At 42.6% G+C, this 19,060-nt stretch overlaps 1 protein-coding gene across 4 annotated transcripts in view; it reads left to right on the plus strand.

Annotated features, from left to right (window-relative positions):
- LOC112220282 (RING1 and YY1-binding protein) overlaps window positions 1-16,467 on the plus strand; it is a 28,701-nt gene extending 12,234 nt beyond the window's left edge. The window contains exons 3-6 of one of the 4 annotated variants that reach the window (XM_042331534.1): window positions 7,071-7,156; window positions 11,814-12,623; window positions 12,738-12,833; window positions 13,170-16,467. In XM_042331534.1, coding sequence (XP_042187468.1) covers window positions 7,071-7,156; window positions 11,814-12,623; window positions 12,738-12,833; window positions 13,170-13,419 — 1,242 coding nt within the window. In that variant the 3' untranslated portion in view covers window positions 13,420-16,467. The remainder of the gene's footprint in view (window positions 1-7,070; window positions 7,157-11,813; window positions 12,624-12,737; window positions 12,834-13,169) is intronic. The other 3 variants (XM_042331537.1, XM_042331536.1, XM_042331527.1) reach the window with 3 other exon arrangements.
- The last annotated feature ends 2,593 nt before the right edge of the window (window positions 16,468-19,060 follow it).

Genomic DNA, 19,060 nt, shown 5'->3' on the forward strand with positions numbered 1-19,060 from the left:
TAGATTTTGCTTTATGTTTTGGATCATTGTCTTGTTGGAAGACAAATCTCCGTCCCAGTCTCAGGTCTTTTGCAGACTCCATCAGGTTTTCCTCCAGAATGGTCCTGTATTTGGCTCCATCCATCTTCCCATCAATTTTAACCATCTTCCCTGTCCCTGCTGAAGAAAAACAGGCCCAAACCATGATGCTGCCACCACCATGTTTGACAGTGGGGATGGTGTGTTCAGGGTGATGAGCTGTGTTGCTTTTACGCCAAACATAACGTTTTGCATTGTTGCCAAAAAGTTCAATTTTGGTTTCATCTGACCAGAGCACCTTCTTCCACATGTTTGGTGTGTCTCCCAGGTGGCTTGTGGCAAACTTTAAACGACACTTTTTATGGATATCTTTAAGAAATGGCTTTCTTCTTGCCACTCTTCCATAAAGGCCAGATTTGTGCAATATACGACTATACGACTGTGCATTTATACGGAGACTTGATTACACACAGGTGGATTGTATTTATCATCATTAGTCATTTAGGTCAACATTGGATCATTCAGAGATCCTCACTGAACTTCTGGAGAGAGTTTGCTGCACTGAAAGTAAAGGGGCTGAATAATTTTGCACGCCCAATTTTTCAGTTTTTGATTTGTTAAAAAAGTTTGAAATATCCAATAAATGTCGTTCCACTTCATGATTGTGTCCCACTTGTTGTTGATTCTTCACAAAAAAATACAGTTTTATATCTGTATGTTTGAAGCCTGAAATGTGGCAAAAGGTCGCAAAGTTCAAGGGGGCCCGAATACTTTCGCACGGCACTGTATATATTCTGAAATCGACGCCCAAAAACACTGATCGGCCCTAATTAATCGGCCATTCCGATTAATCGGTCGACCTCTAGTATCTGTACGGATGGCACAAAAGCCATGACAGGGAGACATAGTGGAGTGGTAACGCGCATGCAAGCAGTTGCTCCCCACGCCACTTACACTGCAGCATCCACCAAGAGGCTCTTGCTGCCAAGGGGAATGCCTGACGGATTGAAATATGTTTTTGACACTACAGTGAAAATAGTTAACTTTGTTAAAGCAAGGCTGCTAAACTCTTGTGTATTTCCTGTATTATGTAATGAAATGGGCAGCGACCCATGTAAAGCTTTTACAACATACAGAAAGAAGTGCGCTGTTATCAAGGGTCAAAGTATTACCACGTTTTTTTAAATTGAGAGATGAGCTTAAAGTTTTCTTAACTGACCATAATTGTCACTTGTCTGACCACTTGAATAATGACGAGTTTCTCACACGACTGGGTGATGTTTTTTCTCGCCAGAATGATCTGAATCTAGGATTACAGGGACTCTCCGCAACTATATTCAATGTGCGGGGCAAAATTGAGGCTATGATTAAGAAGTTGGAGCTCTCCTCTGTTTGCATTAACAAGGACAACACACAGGTATTTCCATCATTGTATGATTTTTGTGTGTGCAAAGGAACTCAAGCTTTCGGACAATGTCAAATGTGATATAGCAAAGCACCTGAGTGAGTTGGGTGTGCAATTACATAAGTACTTTCCTGAAACGGATGACGCAAGCAACTGGATTCGTTATCCCTTTTATGCCCTGCCTCCAGTCCTTTTACCGAAATCTGAACAAGAAAGCCTCATCGAAATTGCAACAAGTGGTTCTGTGAAAATTTAATTTAATCAGAAGCCACTACCAGATTTCTGGATAGGGCTGCACTCAGTTTCTTGCCTTGGCAAATTGCGCTGTTAAGACACTGATGCCCTTTGAAACCATGTACCTATGTGAGAGTGGATTCTCGGCCCTCACTAGCATAAACTAAATACATGCACAGACTGTGTGTGCAATATAATTTAAGGCTGAGACTCTCCAATACATCCCAACATTGCAGAGTTATGGTGCATCCTTTCAAGCACACCCTTATTTAAACTCACACTCATTCTTATGTTTTAATAAATGTATTGTATAGTGTGTGTGTGTGTGTGTGTGAGGCTTACAATGATGGCAAAAAAAACATTTGAGATTGCACTGACCCTGGTGCTAGAGGGGGTACGCAGCTGGAGGTTGAGTGTTTGAAGGGGTACGAGACTATAAAAAGTTTGGGGACCACTGATGTAGTACAGTAAAATTCTGCACAAAGTAGCCTACACAATTCTAAAGCAAGTGAAAAGTGTTCACATGCGCGCAGCACATACAGCCTAGTTTCAGCAGAATATCATCTGCACGCTGCAAGAGTGTGCAGCTCTCAAATAGTTTTAGCATGGAGCAGCTCACAGAAAGGCATCAGTAGCCAGAAGGAAAGACATTTCAGCTCATATCTACCAGTAAATGCTAAGGCAACAATGGGTGTGCAAACAAGGTATTGAACATTTTTAGTCTGAAGTGTTGGTTAGTAGGTTATTTGTGATCTATGCCCCTGAAGCAAACAGCGAATGATGACAATTGCACAACATAGATTGGCCTGGGTGGCTGTCATTGTAAATAAGAATTTGTACTTAACTGCATAGTTAAGTTAAAGTTTTACAAAACAACAACAAAAAAACACTAGGGAGCCAGGACCTGACGTGCCCAACCAATCAGATCGATGTGGTTTAAGCATTGTTGTGGACTTAGCCTATCAATTTGCCTTTTTTTTTTTTAAATAAAGTGCTTTTAGAGTTAGAAAAACTCATAAGCCCTAGGAAAACGTGATTTTTCACACAGGGTGCCTTTCCTTTGCTGGGTGGGCAGTTTGGGAACTTTTAGGCAAAGTTAGAGTATACACCACTGCATCGAGCCTGATCGGAAGACTGCAATCACATACAGCATGATGTTAAAGGATAACAATCCATAAACTCTGACATCATAAGCCAGTAGGTCCCAATCATAAGAATACAAAAACTCAAATCAATCAAATATTTATAAAGCCCATTTTACATCAGCAGATGTTAGTGCTTATACAGAAACTCATTCTAAAACGGCAAACATTGCAGAAGCACAACCATTAAGCACTTCCCAATCAAAATGTACAACGTTTACTTCCCATTGGACAAAGCATTTAATGTTTAGCAAAGTTGCCTAAAGTTTTTAAAGTGGAGCTGACAACACTTTGAACTATTTTGCCGATATGAAACAGTCAAAAATATATAATTCCCAGTTTATGCTACAAAACCAACTTTATAAGAGGTTTTAAAAATAGGTTCTATTTGACTCATTGTTCCATGACTTTTCCATGACTTTCAATGACACTCTTCTGGACAAAAACGGACGAATGTAACTAACGCTGGGAATATGAATTTAATCATAAATAGATACGCTAGCCTATTAGCAGTGTTATGTGGCAAGTTAAAAACACAGCGCCTAACATTAGCTAGCTAGGCCTATTGTTCTCTGCTGTACTTGGGTTAGTAATAATTTGTGGAGTATCTATTTTCCCTCTGCATGCATTTTTTTTTCACTGAATGTCAACAAAAAGCTATGTTCGAAAATATGAACACAGAAATACTTGACATTTTGAACTCATTATGGTGATGATTTGACAATTACAATCATGGTCTTGAATTGGAGTTGCATTTTTCTGGTCTCGGCCATGACTCTGTCTCGATTTGCTTCGGCCTTGGTCTTGAAAAAATATAAGCACTGACTAAATTATAATTTATTATCCTCCGGCTGTCATATTCAGATGTAGCGAACACCTGAAACCAATCACTCTGCTGCTAGAATGTGATGCCTTGCGGATTGATCAGTTTTCCTTATGACTGTGCTGTGTTTATGCTGCAGGTTGGGCTGTTCCAGGGAGAATCAATCAGGGCCTTTTTAACTTGATTAATGGTTGGTATCAGGGACCCAAGCCGTTTGGCTGTCTGTGGTTTTGGGGATAGGACGTTCCCTGTGGCTTGTTGCTTGCCACTTTATTCCAGACTTTATTCCATGTTTAGGAGGTAGGAATTTTTGCTTCGTGCTGTTATGCATAATGCTGGTGATTCTTGTGTTCCAAACCAAATGATTGGTATTGTGTTAACTCCGCTGTTAGATATGTACAGAGTGCAACCTGTTGCTGTGTCATATCGACGTTGTGATGTTCGTGAGTCTGAAGTTTCTAAAACTGAATGATGTTTGTGAGTATAACAGAACTCATATGGCAGGCGAAAACCTGAGAAATCCAAACAGGTAGTGGGAAATCTGAGGTTTGTAGTTCAACTCTTTGCTATTCCAAAATAGTGTAAATGGGGCCATCTTGCACTTCCGAAGGCTTCCACTAGATGTCAACAGTCTTTAGAACGTTGTTTCAGGCTTCTACTGTGAAGTGGGGGTGAATGAGAGCTGATTGAGCCAAGTGTCTGGCAGAGTGCCACAGGCTCTGAGGCGTGGTCACGAGAGAGTTAGCTCTCGTTCCATTGCTTTTCTACAGACAATGGAATTCTCCGGTTGGAACATTATTGAACATTTATGATAAAAACATCCTAAAGATTGATTCTATACTTAGTTATATAACTTTTTGAACTTTTCGTCCGACGTTCGGCTGGACCTGAAGGCTCGTTTTGGATTTGTTTACCAAACAAATTTGGACATAAACGAACAAATCAAACATTTATCATCGAACTGGGATTCCTGGGAGTGCATTCTGATAATCATCAAAGGTAAGTGAATATTTATAATGCTATTTCTGACTGTTGACTACACAATATGGCAGATATCTTTTTGGCTGTTTTGTTGTCTGAACGCTGTATTCAAATTATTGCATGGTTTGCTTTTTCCGTGAAGTTTTTTTGAAATCTTACACAGCGGTTGCATTAAGGGGAAGTATATCTCTAATTCCATGTAGAACATTTGTTTTTTCATCAACATCCTTTTGGCTGGAAAAATGGCTGTGTTTTTCTGTGAGTTGGTGGTGACCTAACATAATCGTTTGTGGTGCTTTCGCTGTAAAGCATTTTTGAAATCACACTGTGGCTGGATTAATGAGAATTGTATCTTTTTTAAATGGTGTAAAATACTTGTATGCTTGAGGAATTTTAATTATGAGATTTTGGTTGTTTTGAATTTGGCACCCTGCACTTTCACTGGCTGTTGGCGAGGTGGGACGCTACCGTCCCACATATCCCAGAGAGGTTCAAATGATGCAATAAGGTCATTATAATCTCTGGATTTTACTACTGTCACATTAACACATTGTCAGGGATAATGGAATTACATGAGTGGGACATGCTGGCACGGACTCCATTTGTATCTCCTATCCCCACCACACCACCAGCCCCACTCGCTCCGAGGTACTGCTTTAGCTTATCCAGCATTATCAGCATCTGCACTAAACTTTAAGCATGAGTGGGTAGGTCCTAGTCTTAATGTGTTAATTGGCCGATTTTAAAAGTACTTAATTACTTCATGGGATTTGAGAGAATGTGATGCACTGGCTATACAGTGCATTTGGAAAGTATTTAGACCCCTTGACTTTTCCACAATTTGTTACAATCTTATTCTAAAATAAAAAATATACCTTATTTACGTATGTATTCAGACCCTTTGCTATGAGACTTGAAATTGAGCTCAGGCGCATCCTGTTTCCTTTGTTCATCTGTGATGTAACTGCAGCTTCATTGGAGTCCACCTGTGGTAAATTCAATTGATTGAATATGATTTGGAAAGGCACACACCTGTCTATATAATTTTCAACAGTTGACAGTGCATGTCAGAGCAAAAACCAAGCCATGAGGTCGAAACATTTCTGCAGCTTTGAAGGTACACAAGAACACAGTGGCCTCCATCATTCTTAAACTGAAGAAGTTTGGAACCATCAAGACTCTTCTGCCAAGCCATACTCCTCAATGGAGGGAGGGGGGTCTTGGTCGGGGATGTGACCAAGAACCTGATGGTCACTCTGACAGAGTTCCTCTGTGGAGATGGGAGAACCTTCCATCTCTGCAGCACTCCACCAATCAGACCTTTATGGTAGTGGCCAGACAGAAGCCACTCCTCAGTAAAAGGCACATCACAGCCCACTTGGATTTGCTAAAAGACAATGACCCTAAGCACACAGCCGAGACATTGCAGGAGTGGCATAGGGGCACGTCTCAGAAGTTTCCTTGAGTGGCCTAGCCAGAGCCCGGACTTTGACCCAATCAAACATTTCTGGAGAGACCTGAAAATAGCTGTACAGCAACACTCCCCATCCAACCTGACAGAGCTTGAGAGGATCTGCAGAGAAGAATGGGAGAAACTCCCCCAATACAGGTGTGCCAAGCTTTGTAGCGTGATACCCAAGAAGACTTGAGGCTATAATCACTGGCAAAGTTGCTTCAACAAAGTCCTAAGTAAATGGTCTGAATACTTATGTAAATGTCATTTATTTTTTTGTATATTTGTAAAAATGTCTAAACCCGTTTGTGGTTTGTCATTATGGGCTATTGTGTGTGGATTGATAAAAATAATAATAATTTAATCTAATTGTAGAATAAGGATGCAACGTAACAATATGTGGAAAAAGTCTAGGTGCCTGAATACTTTCCGAATGCACTGTATACATTATTAGGAGAGTGTGTTTCCAGGCTGTGGGAAGGAGGGGGGTGAGTTCTGCTGGGTGTGATGGATGGCGGCGGGGGGGACGACGACGACGACGACGACATGTGTTCACTCAGCCAAGAGTCTCCTGGGGGATGACAGAATGGAGCACATCATTACGCAGGAAGGGAAGCGCTGGGCAGGCCCTCACACATGCTGCTTACCACCACAGCTATCTCTCTGGATCACAACTCTGTGGGTGTCAGTCACTTAACACGAGACTGGGGAGAGGAACAGCTCAGGAGTAGTCATCTAGGAAATATATTGGATTGTGTTTATTCAGTCAAGATTGACATTGAATAGGTCATGTCAATCTGTGTGTAGAATAATTAGTCACTAGGAGACTAGAGCAGTGTTATTTCCATGAAAGCGAATTTGTAGTGTTTGTCTAGCATTAAGCACTGTTGGGTTTCTGTAATTGCATGCTTTGTTTTTGTTTTGGTCCTGTATAGACTACTACATGAAACACTAAGATACAACATGCTTCCTGGGCAGTGTTGCTTGATAACTTGTTGAACTAATTTGAATCAGGCCAACCAAGGACGGCAGCAGCAGGGTTACTGGGTCCAGCAGACTCTGGCAGACAGAGACAAACACAGAGGAGAGAGGAACTTGAGGTGAGAGCAACTGAATGAGGAATAACAATGCACGGAAGAGTGAAACGCAGTGAGTGAAATTGCACCGAAAAGGTATAGCAGGGAAGAAATGGATGCATATGGAAAAATGGGATTGAAGAGGAAGTGGGTGATACCATAGAGGTAAAGAGAAGGAGAGAAATTATACCACAGAGGGGGAGAGAGAGTGATAAACAGGAATGCACTATGGAGCAGTTGATGAAGGGAGCGCATACATGCTTAGTGCTTTCACGACTGGCTGTCAATCACCCTGATGAGGCAGTTTGTAGCCTGAAGGTCAAACATGGGAGGGAATGTCTATCAGTGGGAGGTTAGACACATGAATACATTCTTCATTGAAAAATTGCATAATTTTTTTCCCTTAAATAAATGATATTTATGGATCCCCCCCCCCCTCTTGTCAACTGTCCCGAATAGTGTTGTCTCACCACATCACCGTGGGAACTAAAATGTCACGCTCAGATGCCTTGTTTTGTGCTCTTCTCTGAGGGAACATAATGGAGGGCTGTGTTAGTGGAGGAGGAGGGGTTTCTGCTGGGGCCCACTTTGTATACTGAGTACCTGGGGCATGGGGGACATGCGGAGGCAGGCATCCCCCTTGGGGGCAGTATCCTGTGTCTGGAGGTGATGGATTAATGTTTAATAATGTCCTTGACTCTAGCAGGCAGGCAGTGCTGCAGCCGAGCCGGGAGCTTCTCTCCACTCCAGGTGCTTTCTGTATACTCGTACACAGTATAGTACTGTACTGTATTCATCACCGGCTGGAGCCAACAGGCACAGTTCACAGACTGGTTTATGGGAGCTGGGTCCCACAGCTTGTTTAACATATTACAGAACAGCCAGCTTTGCCTCTCCACTCCGCTCCACCAGTCCATCTCTGTGCTGAGGGGTTACTTATTCATAGTGATCGAGGCACCGACTGCAGCAGCTTGTGAACGTCGGTGCGGAACAAGATGTTGATGCTCTGTTGCCATGGTGTAGAGAAGTGTTCTGATCAAACAGAAGCCCAATGGATCACACCATGTTGAATCTGAAGCCTGAGCACAATGTGGCTGTGACAGTAGACAATCCGGTCATGATTAGGTCTACACCGAGGAAGGACATGTGACTTTTTATACCAAGAGAATTCAACTTGCAGATGTAACGCTCTTGACTAAGAAAAAGGCTATTACATAGCCTGACATTAAAAAAGAAAATGAGTAGTTTTCGATTCTGATGTCTTACTGTCTGACTGCAGTTGGTAGAGGAAACATTTTTGTCTGTCTCCTCCCTCTTTGAGCTGCCACTGCTGCATGCTCCTGGTCTGTTGCTGGCTGGGAGTTATTGCCTGTCCTCCACACAGCACTCGAAATAAAGAGCTGTGTTAATGAGCTTTCCTGTGGTCATCTGTTTCTGTCAATCTGTCACAAACTGTTCAACCGTATATTATTTGTCTCCATCTTCCACTCTCTCTGTGCTCTTTCGGTAGGAGGCTAATATTGACATGCAGGACTAGTTCCTGTGAAGTCCAGAACTCTTATGATTGGGACAATATCGTGGGTGGGGCTGGCAGTGTAACCATAGTTCTCAATCCGCCTGGATTTAGTGTTTTGTGCTGATGAGTCATTTCATTGGCTCGTGCTGAGTTAGACTCCACACCACTGTATCAAGAAGAACTGAAGTGTCAGTCAGAGGCGACGATGTCAATCATTATCTATGGAGGTGTGAAAAGGAGGAAGGTTTTTGATCTAGGCTTATCTGGTGTTTCTCAGTGAAGAGGCTTGGTACAGACTCCTTGGTTATGATGTCCTGCATATTTAAATGTTTTAGTCACACTCAGTCTCCTTTTCACCTCATTTATCACCTGTTTTACTTAACATAGGCACATCTTAAAAGGTGCTCAAGGTGTCCTCATAAACCCCCCCCCACTTGTGTCATATTACCTCTTGTGTGCTCTATTGTTCCCACAAGCAAGGGGGGAAGCTGACATCAGAGGGAACCATCAGACCAAATCCTTGAATGGACTACACCATGAAGTTTCAACTTGTTTAAAAAATATATATTTTTGTCTGTAGATTTATATGTGGGATATTGTTTTTCAACGGGAAGAGTAAATATAGCTGGAGTGCGTATTTAAGTCTTTTGGTGAGTGTAGCCGGCCTATGATCTGGATCAGGCAAACAGTGTTAATGGGACACAGTGGTGGTGTTCAGAGCAGCGGTGACGTAGCTGGTAAATAAATAATATACTGTACAGTAACAGCACCACGGGGCAGGCCAACTGGGAGCTGCGCTCCTATCATGCCAACAACAACTCCATGGCTGAGTTACAGCTGGCACTAAATCATAGCTTAACTATTGGGGCTGTTTCTACTGCTTCTCTCTGAGCTGAGCTCTGCTGCTGCCTCTGACACATCTCTGGGACTGGGGTGACGGGCCGAGGAGGCGTGAGATTATCAATCAATCACACTCACTTTCTACCTCCAGCTCTCTGCTAAAAGCTTACCCTGCCACAGGAAATTATTTCTGAGCCCGTCGGACACGGGAACCTGAGAACATGTTTACGAGTGTTTGGGCTACATGCATCCTGCCAAATCCTGTGATTGATCAGTGACACTTCATGGGGTTAGTACTGCAGTTAGAGAGACAAATTGTTTTGTGTGTTTGAGTGCGTGTTGCAAAGTGACCTGTGCTAGTCGGGGGGGGTTGAGAATTGAAATTGATATGAAGTTGCTCTAACCTTATGTCACTAGGTTGCTATGAGTGTCTTATCATCCAGATGCTGCTGAACGTGAGCATGTCGATCCCTTTTCTCTGGTGTGTGACATGCATTGATTCTGCAGGTGGAGTGAGTAGGCTAGCTACATGTACTTCCAGAGCTGTTGCAGCTGTGGTGGGTGGTGCCACTGGGCCCTGCTCATCAGCGCATTCATCACGGTCTGCATGTTTTGGAGCGTGTCACGTGCGCTACGTCATGACGCCATAAGCGTTTGATTGCCTTTTTATTGGCTGGAGGGATAGAGGGTGGGTTCTCTGTCTGTTGCAGAATGGGGATAGACAGTTTGTGGGGATATGGTGGGAGCACGGGGAATTAGAGAGATGCGAGATGATATCTGGGACGTGCGATCTCTGAGTTAAACCACTCCAGCAGCCTTGTGAAAACCACTCTCCTCTCGACAGACCTCTTCAGCCATGCATCATTAACAATGTACCCAACCAAATTAGACAGAAAATGAACCATCTCAAACCTGAGGGCCATGTTGTCTAAAATATGTCTTGGCCAGCTGTAACAGCCACACTCTTATCAAGTTTCTGCTCATGTTTTACCTTTTTAAATGTAACCTTTATTTAACTAGGCAAGTCGGTTAAGAACAATTTTTTTATTTACAATGACTGCCTAGGAACAGTGGGTTAGGTGCAGAAGGACAGATTTTTACCTTGTCGGCTTGGGGATTCGATCTAGCAACCTTTCTGGGTACTGGCCCAACGCTTTAACCACTAGGCTACCTCCCGCCCCTGAACCTGATCCACTTAAAGATAAGACTGAGAGCGAGAGCCTCAGTCAGTACCTCATCTGTATTGCAGTCAACAGGTAGGCTACATTTTCTATGAGCCAGACAGAGCTTGTTTATCAGTTCAGTCTGAGGCTTAGAGAGAAGCATCAGAAATTATGGAATTCCCCATCTGTCCTCAGTCCTGCAGAGTTCCTTTAATCATGACACCCTGAACAGCTAGACAATAAGGAGGACTTCCTGCCAATGCAGTAGATGAGATGGGGAGGCTATACCATCTTTGCCATGGGTGGATGTGCCTCCCGAGTAACTGGCAAACCATGCACCATTCTGGGGTGGGTGGGTCGGTGCATACATGTCTGGTTTACGCTGGTATTTCTCACGGAGCTGTGATTCTCTGGCCTGTCAAGAGTCAGGTCTTTGCAGCCTGTCTGTCACTCTCTGGTCTTCTGTCTCTTCCCCCTGAGACCCTGCTCTGATTTTAAGTAGGGACTTAAAATATGCTGTCCTTACAGTTGACTCGTGTTTTAGGAGAATAAACATTTTTCATGAAACACCCGTTGTAACCTCTTAGGTGGAAGAGTGATGAGCTTCCACTGAGCCTTTCATCCTAGAGCTTTGTATTCATCCACGGAGACACTAATTGTCTCCCTCTCTGATTTAGGATGCATTTGCCTGCTGAATGTGAATGGTTGGGCTCAAAAATAATAGGCTAGGTGTGTGTGAGAGAGACCACAGAGGGCAACAATGACTTCATTCTGCTTGCTCTGGTTGGCGCGCCAGCTTGAGTGAGTGGCTGCACGTCCCTGTGGATCCCAGTCTGACAAATGGGGCCAACGCTGCAGTAATCAGATTAGAGGACGTAAATGACGGGCTGCAAATGTCCCACCTTGTGATCCCCCACATTCATTTTATTACAGCACTGAGCTAATGAGATTACCCTTCAACCAGACTAGCCGACCAAGAGCTGTCACTTACACTCAGCCAGCCAGCCTGTGGCTCAATCCAGCCAACTCCTTATAAGATGATGCAGTGTGTGTTGCTATGTGGTCAGGCAGGGGCTGTCGTCATGTCAGCCCTGGCCCTGAGTGAGCCCAGCCTAGAGACGCTGCTGCCGGCTAATCCCTGTTTGTTCCCTGTTTTCTACAGGAAACCCAGGATCAACTCCCAGCTGGTGGCCCAGCAGGTGGCTCAGCAGTACGCCACGCCTCCCCCACCCAAGAAGGAGAGAAAGGAGAGGCCTGAGAGGGAGCACGACCCAGACGGGGAGCTGGTGGATGTGGAGGGGGAGCACCACGAGGGAGTGCGTCCGGAGAGAGTGAGGCCAGATGAAGGAGAATCTCCCCTGGATAACGGCAGGAAGGAGACACCGGACAATGTGAAAGAGTTAAAAGTGGAGGAGGAGGAGAAAGTGGAGGAGGAGAAAGTGGAGGAGGAGAAAGTGAAAGAGGAGATAGAGATCAGCCCAACCAGGCCCATCACCAAGAGACCCAGCCTCAAGGAGATCAGCCCAACCAGGCCCATCACCAAGAGACCCAGCCTCAAGGAGATCAGCCCAACCAGGCCCATCACCAAGAGACCCAGCCTCAAGGAGATCAGCCCAACCAGGCCCATCACCAAGAGACCCAGCCTCAAGGAGATCAGCCCAACCAGGCCCATCACCAAGAAACCCAGCCTCAAGGAGATCAGCCCAACCAGGCCCATCACCAAGAAACACAGTCTCAAGGAGATCAGCCCAACCAGGCCCATCACCAAGAAACACAGCCTCAAGGAGATCAACCCAACCACGCCCATCACCAAGAAACACAGCCTCAAAGAGATCAGCCCAACTAGGCCCATCACCACGAAACCCAATAACAAAGAGATCAGCCTAGCCAGGCCCATCATCAAGAAACCCAACATCAAAGAGATCAGCCTTGCCAGGCCCATCACCAAGAAATCCAGCATCAAAAAGATCAGGTCAGTGTGTAGTTAAAGAAATAACATGTCTGTACAGAGGCAAGTGTTTGTTTAAGCATCATCTGTCTATACACATGAACTTTACTAATATAACTCCTGTGTTTGCCTGTGCAGACCCAAGACAGACATTCGCCAGAGTCCACCTAGTGATAAACACAGTGTACAATCTGGGAAGTCAACAACCAAGACCAACAACTCTCACATCTCCAGGTTGGTCATTCTTCTCTCTGCTACTAGTACTGACAGTATCTTGCCGTTGGACATTGTGAAAACCTGTCATGGCATTTAAATTGCCACTCGTTCAAGCTATTCTTAAAGGCCACTGTTGGAAAAAATCTAGTTATTCATAAATTATACTTGTATGTTCTACATCCACTTTCACTTTCTCCCTCTTACTTCTGGTTAATCTTGTTATTGCTCACGTTGTTGTTGGAATGAGCAGTTGGGTCTAATCACCCACACTGGGCTGGCCACATCTATGGTTGTATCTTAGTAAGGCAGTTTTATCAATGTAATTCTAACCCTGTGTTTTCCCCTGCCGACTAGGCCCAAACTGAAGAATATTGACCGGAGCACCGCCCAGCAGCTAGCGATAACGGTGGGGAACGTGACGGTCATCATAACAGACTTTAAGGAGAAGACCCGCTCCTCCTCCACATCCTCGTCCACCGTGACATCCAGCGCAGGCTCTGAGCAGCAGCATCAGAGCTCCGGCTCCGAGAGCATGGACAAGAGCTCGACTCGCACCTCCACTCCCAAAGGAGAGCTCTCTGTGGGGCAAGATGAGTCCTTCTGAGCCCTCCAGTCCAGGTGCTCTGAGAGGACTCTGTGGATGGGATCCCTTAGGGGGAGATATTTCACCTTCCTACTGCTGCCCTACCCCCTGCATCCATCTCCATTCCATCACCATCCCTGGATGCTGAGAGAGCTCGCTGATTGGAGCGGCCCCAGCGTGTGCCTGATGGTTAACGTCTAACCATGGGTACACGTTGTGCATGGCCCATGCGGGAGAGTGGGGCTGACAGGAATAATGTATTGTTTTATATTTGTATGTGGATATGTGGCTGATTCAACATTTTTGTTTTTGTATAAAGAAATTATCTGCACAATAACCACCATTTTAACTCTGAAATATTATTACCCTTATTTATTACTTGTTTCACCTGTATACTTTTAGACTTTTTTTGTTGAGGCTTTGCTTTGTAGTGCTACCTATCGCTCCCTTTGACACTAGTTTTGATGGTTGTACTGGTAGGATAGGACAAGGCTTGATACACCCACACAATGGTGCTAGATAGAGACAGACTGTGAAACAGTTTCCAACGTGGGACGGTCGTTCACACAATACAACAAAGTGCTAATAACCCAGAAATGTTCTCTCTCTCGTCCACTCTTTCTCACACTATCACTCTCCTACAGTGAGTGTGTGGACCTCTGTAGTCTGGTCTTTCAGGTTGATATGTAGAGGTCAATGTGCAGCATAAAAAGGTAACCTGTTTGATTTGAAAATCCTACAATGTAAACTCAACACACCCAAACCTTTTCTTCTAGCTTTCTTTGTCTATGATTTAGTTTGATATAGAATTGATCGCCTGTCTAACTGTATGGTGTAGGCGATAGTGAAAAACACTAAAGTTGTGGATGTTTTTTGCATTCCGTCGCTTCAATATTGGTTAGCCATTTGAGGGATGGAGTGGGACCCTCTGCTTTGAGACAGGTTTATTTCTGTAATGACTGAAGGAAAGTTTAGATCCACCTGTTAAGACCAGAGTTTGAACTGTAATATAGTGATTCCCTGTACCGTTTATAATATCCAGCTGACGCTAAGGGACTTCAGCTTGTAATAAGTCCTAGCTAACGTTTAGCCTACTAATCTTCTTTTCAAATTCTGTTTACAAAGTTGTAATTTTCCAGTCCGTTTTGTGCAAATGCCTGGACAGATTGAGAATTGATTTGAGTGACTTATTCTGATAAGATATATTTAAGACTCCCAATATGTAGGCAAATGAAGGCAGAAACATTGCAAGTAGATGATATAATAGAATATTGCATTTTGTTTTGAATTTTCAAAGCAGTTACAGCTTACCTAAATAACCAATTAAATGGTTCTAATTCTCCTTTAGACAAATATAGACAAACACAATTTCCTCTTAACTGTAATAAATTGTATAAAGAATAAATGTGTATATGATATCTTAGTTTTATTTATTGAAGGACCAAAGGAATTTCATAATGACATGATACATAGACAAATGAATAACAATTTGAGATGCAATTATAAAATGTGTGAAATGAAATACATTTTAAATAAAGACTAATATAATCCATTTTAATGGTGTAATTATTTTCCACTTTTTTAACAACTCAACTTTGACATAAACCTGAGGATCAGCCAAACTTGACATGTTTTCTGAGCTGTATTGAACACCTAACCATTATTTCAATCACAAGTGTCTACTCGGAGAACACAAGTTAGTTGCTCTGCTCAGTGAACACTAGACTAGAGGCAATGAGAACCAGTCATTAAGCAATGAGCTGTATTGAACTCTGCAGTGTTTCCAGAAGTTCTTGGAGCCATGGAAAACCCTGTTATCTGAGCCTCTGCTCTGCTCCACTGTCCTCCGTATAGTATCTGCCCCTGCAGAGAACCAATTGGCCTGAGCAGGCCAGTTTAATCTCTCCCAACAGACCTCTAAAGCAGGTCAGGCAAGCTGGGCATGCCCTTCTAATTTACTATGACCATGAGTCTATAGGACAAGTGTTGAGGTAAAGGCCTTACTGTCTATTTTCAGTTGTAGAGAATATAATCATATTTGTGTAGTGTGAATAAGCAATGTTTGTTGTCCAATAAGCATACGTTGTAACTTCAGACTCTTCCATGAGTTTCATTTTGCTGTTCAGCCGTATGATTATATGTAATGTATTTAAACTACACTTTTTGCAAAGATATGGAGTCTCTAGACTGAATGAGGGAGGATATGCAAAATGCAATGTGAACAGGATTATTGAGGTGTCTGGCTGAGATATAAAGAAAATTATGTTATCAATCATTTTTAATGAGAATATTAAATCTTTGCTTTGTAATGCAATCTAGAAGAAATTGGCCTAAAAAGCTATCTTTCACATGCCTTACCTGTAACCATATTCACTTGACTGACTTCTGTGACATTATATAATTGATTAATTGTATGTTAAATTATTGAAAAATGGGCATTTTGTAAACTTTGCTTGTATGTATAATTTAAAATTGTGCAAGAGCCATCGTGAGAATAATGGCATTGAAGCTGAACAGTTTTCTTTGTTTCTTTTACGCGCAAGCAGTTATGTTCTTGTGTGCGACCAGTAACCTTAATTTACTGTGTAAAGATGGTTACATTTTTTAGCTTTGTTTGTCAGAGACCCAAATATAGAATGCTTGTTTACTGACTATATAACATTAATCTCGTGAATTTCCAATTTAAATGTATTATACAAGCTCTTTTCATTTTCCTCTATTACAATGTCTTGTACAATGCTTTTAAAGTTAATGCTCAGTAAAAGTATGTAGGGTCAGTATATTTATACATGTTTTGCTTTCTGTTTCCTTTCTTACTACTAGCTGATGTGTCATTGGTCACCCTGTGAGATGGTGCCATTACTTCCATAATGTGGAAATGTATGGAGTGAATTTCACAGGATCACCGCTTCTTGTCTACTAGCTTATACAATGTTGAATTATACATGTTACCTGGCATGTGCACGACATTATGCTTATTGGCTACCTTATAATTTCCTCTGCTTCAAATAGAAATGTCTATTTATGCATTTTAAGTGTAGTTTTTCACAAATAAAATTGTTGAAGTTGTCTATTCCTTGGGTGTTTTTGTAAAATGTTTTTTCCTCAGATTGAGCAAGGTGACCTGAGCTGTAGCTTCCATGTTTTATCAGTCATATCTGGCTGCATTCACAGATCAGCCGTCAAGACAGTCTCCCGCACTGTCACTGATTGAGAATTATTTATTTTTTTACCTTTATTTAACCAGGTAACTCAGTTAAGAACAAATTCTTATTTTCAATGACACCCTGGGAACAGTGGGTTAACTGCCTGTTCAGGGGCAGAACGACAGATTTGTACCTCATCAGCTCTATGAGGAGGGAGGGAGGTGACAGTGAGGCTGTTTGAGGGGGACAGTGCACTGACACGAGACACGGGGATCCTTACACGTAGACGGTCCCAGGAAAGTCTGCTAGGGAGCACCTTCCTCCCTAGAGGCTGTTTCGCAGAGCAGCAGGTCAGTGAAGCTCTTTCAGACTGTGGGATGAGGCTGAGCTCAGAGCAGAAGCAGCAGCCTTCTGCTGTCTGTCATAACCTGGATGACAATATGTTACGAATTTGCAAAACGTGTTCGGAATTCTAACTTTAGCTACCTGGTTAACCATAGCTAGGGTAGTGGTTAGGGTTAAGGTTAGGGGAAGGGTTAGCTAAAAGGGTTAAGCTTAGGCAAGGGTTCGGATTAGGTTTAGCTAACACGCTAAGTAGTTGAAAAATAGCTAAAAAGAAGTAAGTAGTTGAAAAGTTACTCATTAGCTGAAAGGCTAAAGTTGTCCTTGACGAGATTCAAACTTGCAACCTTTTGGTTGCTAGACATTCATGTTATACGCCCAACCATCCACTGACCAACCAACCTACTTTAGTTTTTGCCTTAAGTAGCCATCTGTCTTATGTAACCATACCAACCATAACATATCATACCAATTTGAGTGTCCTGGATTTACGTTTACTATGTTATGTCTACTCTGAGACCAGGCTTCTCAACTAAGTATAAAGAGCAACTAAGTAGAATTTTACACATAAATCATAAAACCTTGCTGCCCTTTCTCCGATTCCACCTGTTGTTGTGGCTCTAGTCTCAGATTGTGCAGTAGTTATTGTGGTTCAGTACAGTCCTTGTAAAGTCTTTGGGCTATCCAGTGACAGGGTTTGGGCTTCCCTGCTGCTTACTCCACTCTGCCTGTCTTCCAGACTCTCCCCTAAAGAGAGAGACTGTCTTCAGAATTGCTTCTGCTACACTCAGGTCCCAACAGATGGCTCTCTTCCCCTGGAGAACCTCTCCTCCAGCCAAGACTTCACCGGCCTGCACTGCACTGTGAATTAATCCATATGGTGAGGAAGGGGAGAACATCTGCAGATAAGAGAGCAGCTTTTATGCACAGAGGAAATCATGAGACCAAATGCTGAACAATTTGTTTAACAGAAAGAAAATGTGCCTGATGTTTCTCCAATTCCAAATATTTTGATGGTACAGTAATGGCTAATTTATCATGTAGAGATTAGGCAGAAAATATATTGTATTTTAATGATTCTCAAGACATAAAGTGTAGTCTGTTTAGCGTGTTAGCTAAACGGGGAATCCAGAGCATTGGTAGAACACCAGTTTGATTAAGTGGGTATGAGACAAAGTATTGTCCATGATCTGCAAAATGTGATAGCACTAATCTGCTTCCAAGCATAATCAGTTATGGACTAGTCTTAAAGCAAGGCCATGGGCGGATTGGCTGTCTGGCAATTCTGGCAAATGCTAGAATGGCCGGACCATCTTTTAGTAGGGTGGGCTGGTCAAAATGTACCTAAAAAATGAGATGTAAAAAACGATAATTGACACAGCTGGCGGCCCATGAGCCTGTTTTTTCTAAGTACTTTTGTGCTATTTCGCCTGGCCCAGTATTCTGATTGGCTGAGATAAAGTGGTGCAAATTCACATTCAAAGTCAAACGCATATCATCAAAGAGAGTGAAACCTGCTCTGACTGTCAGTCGCTTAGTCAAAATAAATAAAAATTGTGTTGCCAAAAAAGTTGGAGATACAAAAAAACGTCTCTTGAGGCAGATGCTGCTAAATGTGTGAAATTAACCAACTTATTTGCTAAAAGTTCTGATTCTGCTGGTCCGAGTACTGTGTCTGTGAGAAATGATAGATCATCTGCTGTGATGCAGTCAAAGTAGGAAGAAAACAGACAAAGACACACTCACGCACACTGACACAGATCATGTAGCGTACTACTGCCAGTTAGGCCTAATATTTTGGCTGTATATGCTAATTAGGGAAGTGGCATTCGGGGGAACATTGCAATATAGCTTAACAAGTCTTTAGATTGGCTTTAGATTGGCTTTTATAACACATAAAGATGTCTACTAGACATCTTTCCAGTGTTTTTTACCAAACACAAGTCATGTATTACAATCAGTGATGAAAAGTACTTAAGTAAAAATACTTTAAAGAACTACTTAAGTATCTGTACTTTACTTTACTATTTATATTTTTGACAACTTTTCCTTTTATTCCACTGCGTTCCTAAAGAAAATAATATACTTGTTACACCATACATTTTCCCTGACACCCAAAAGTACCTGTTACATTTCAAAAGCTTAGTAGGACAAGAAAATCATTCCATAATATA

The sequence above is a fragment of the Oncorhynchus tshawytscha genome, linkage group LG02 (genome assembly GCF_018296145.1).
Source record: "Oncorhynchus tshawytscha isolate Ot180627B linkage group LG02, Otsh_v2.0, whole genome shotgun sequence".
NCBI classification, from domain to species: Eukaryota; Metazoa; Chordata; class Actinopteri; order Salmoniformes; family Salmonidae; genus Oncorhynchus; species Oncorhynchus tshawytscha.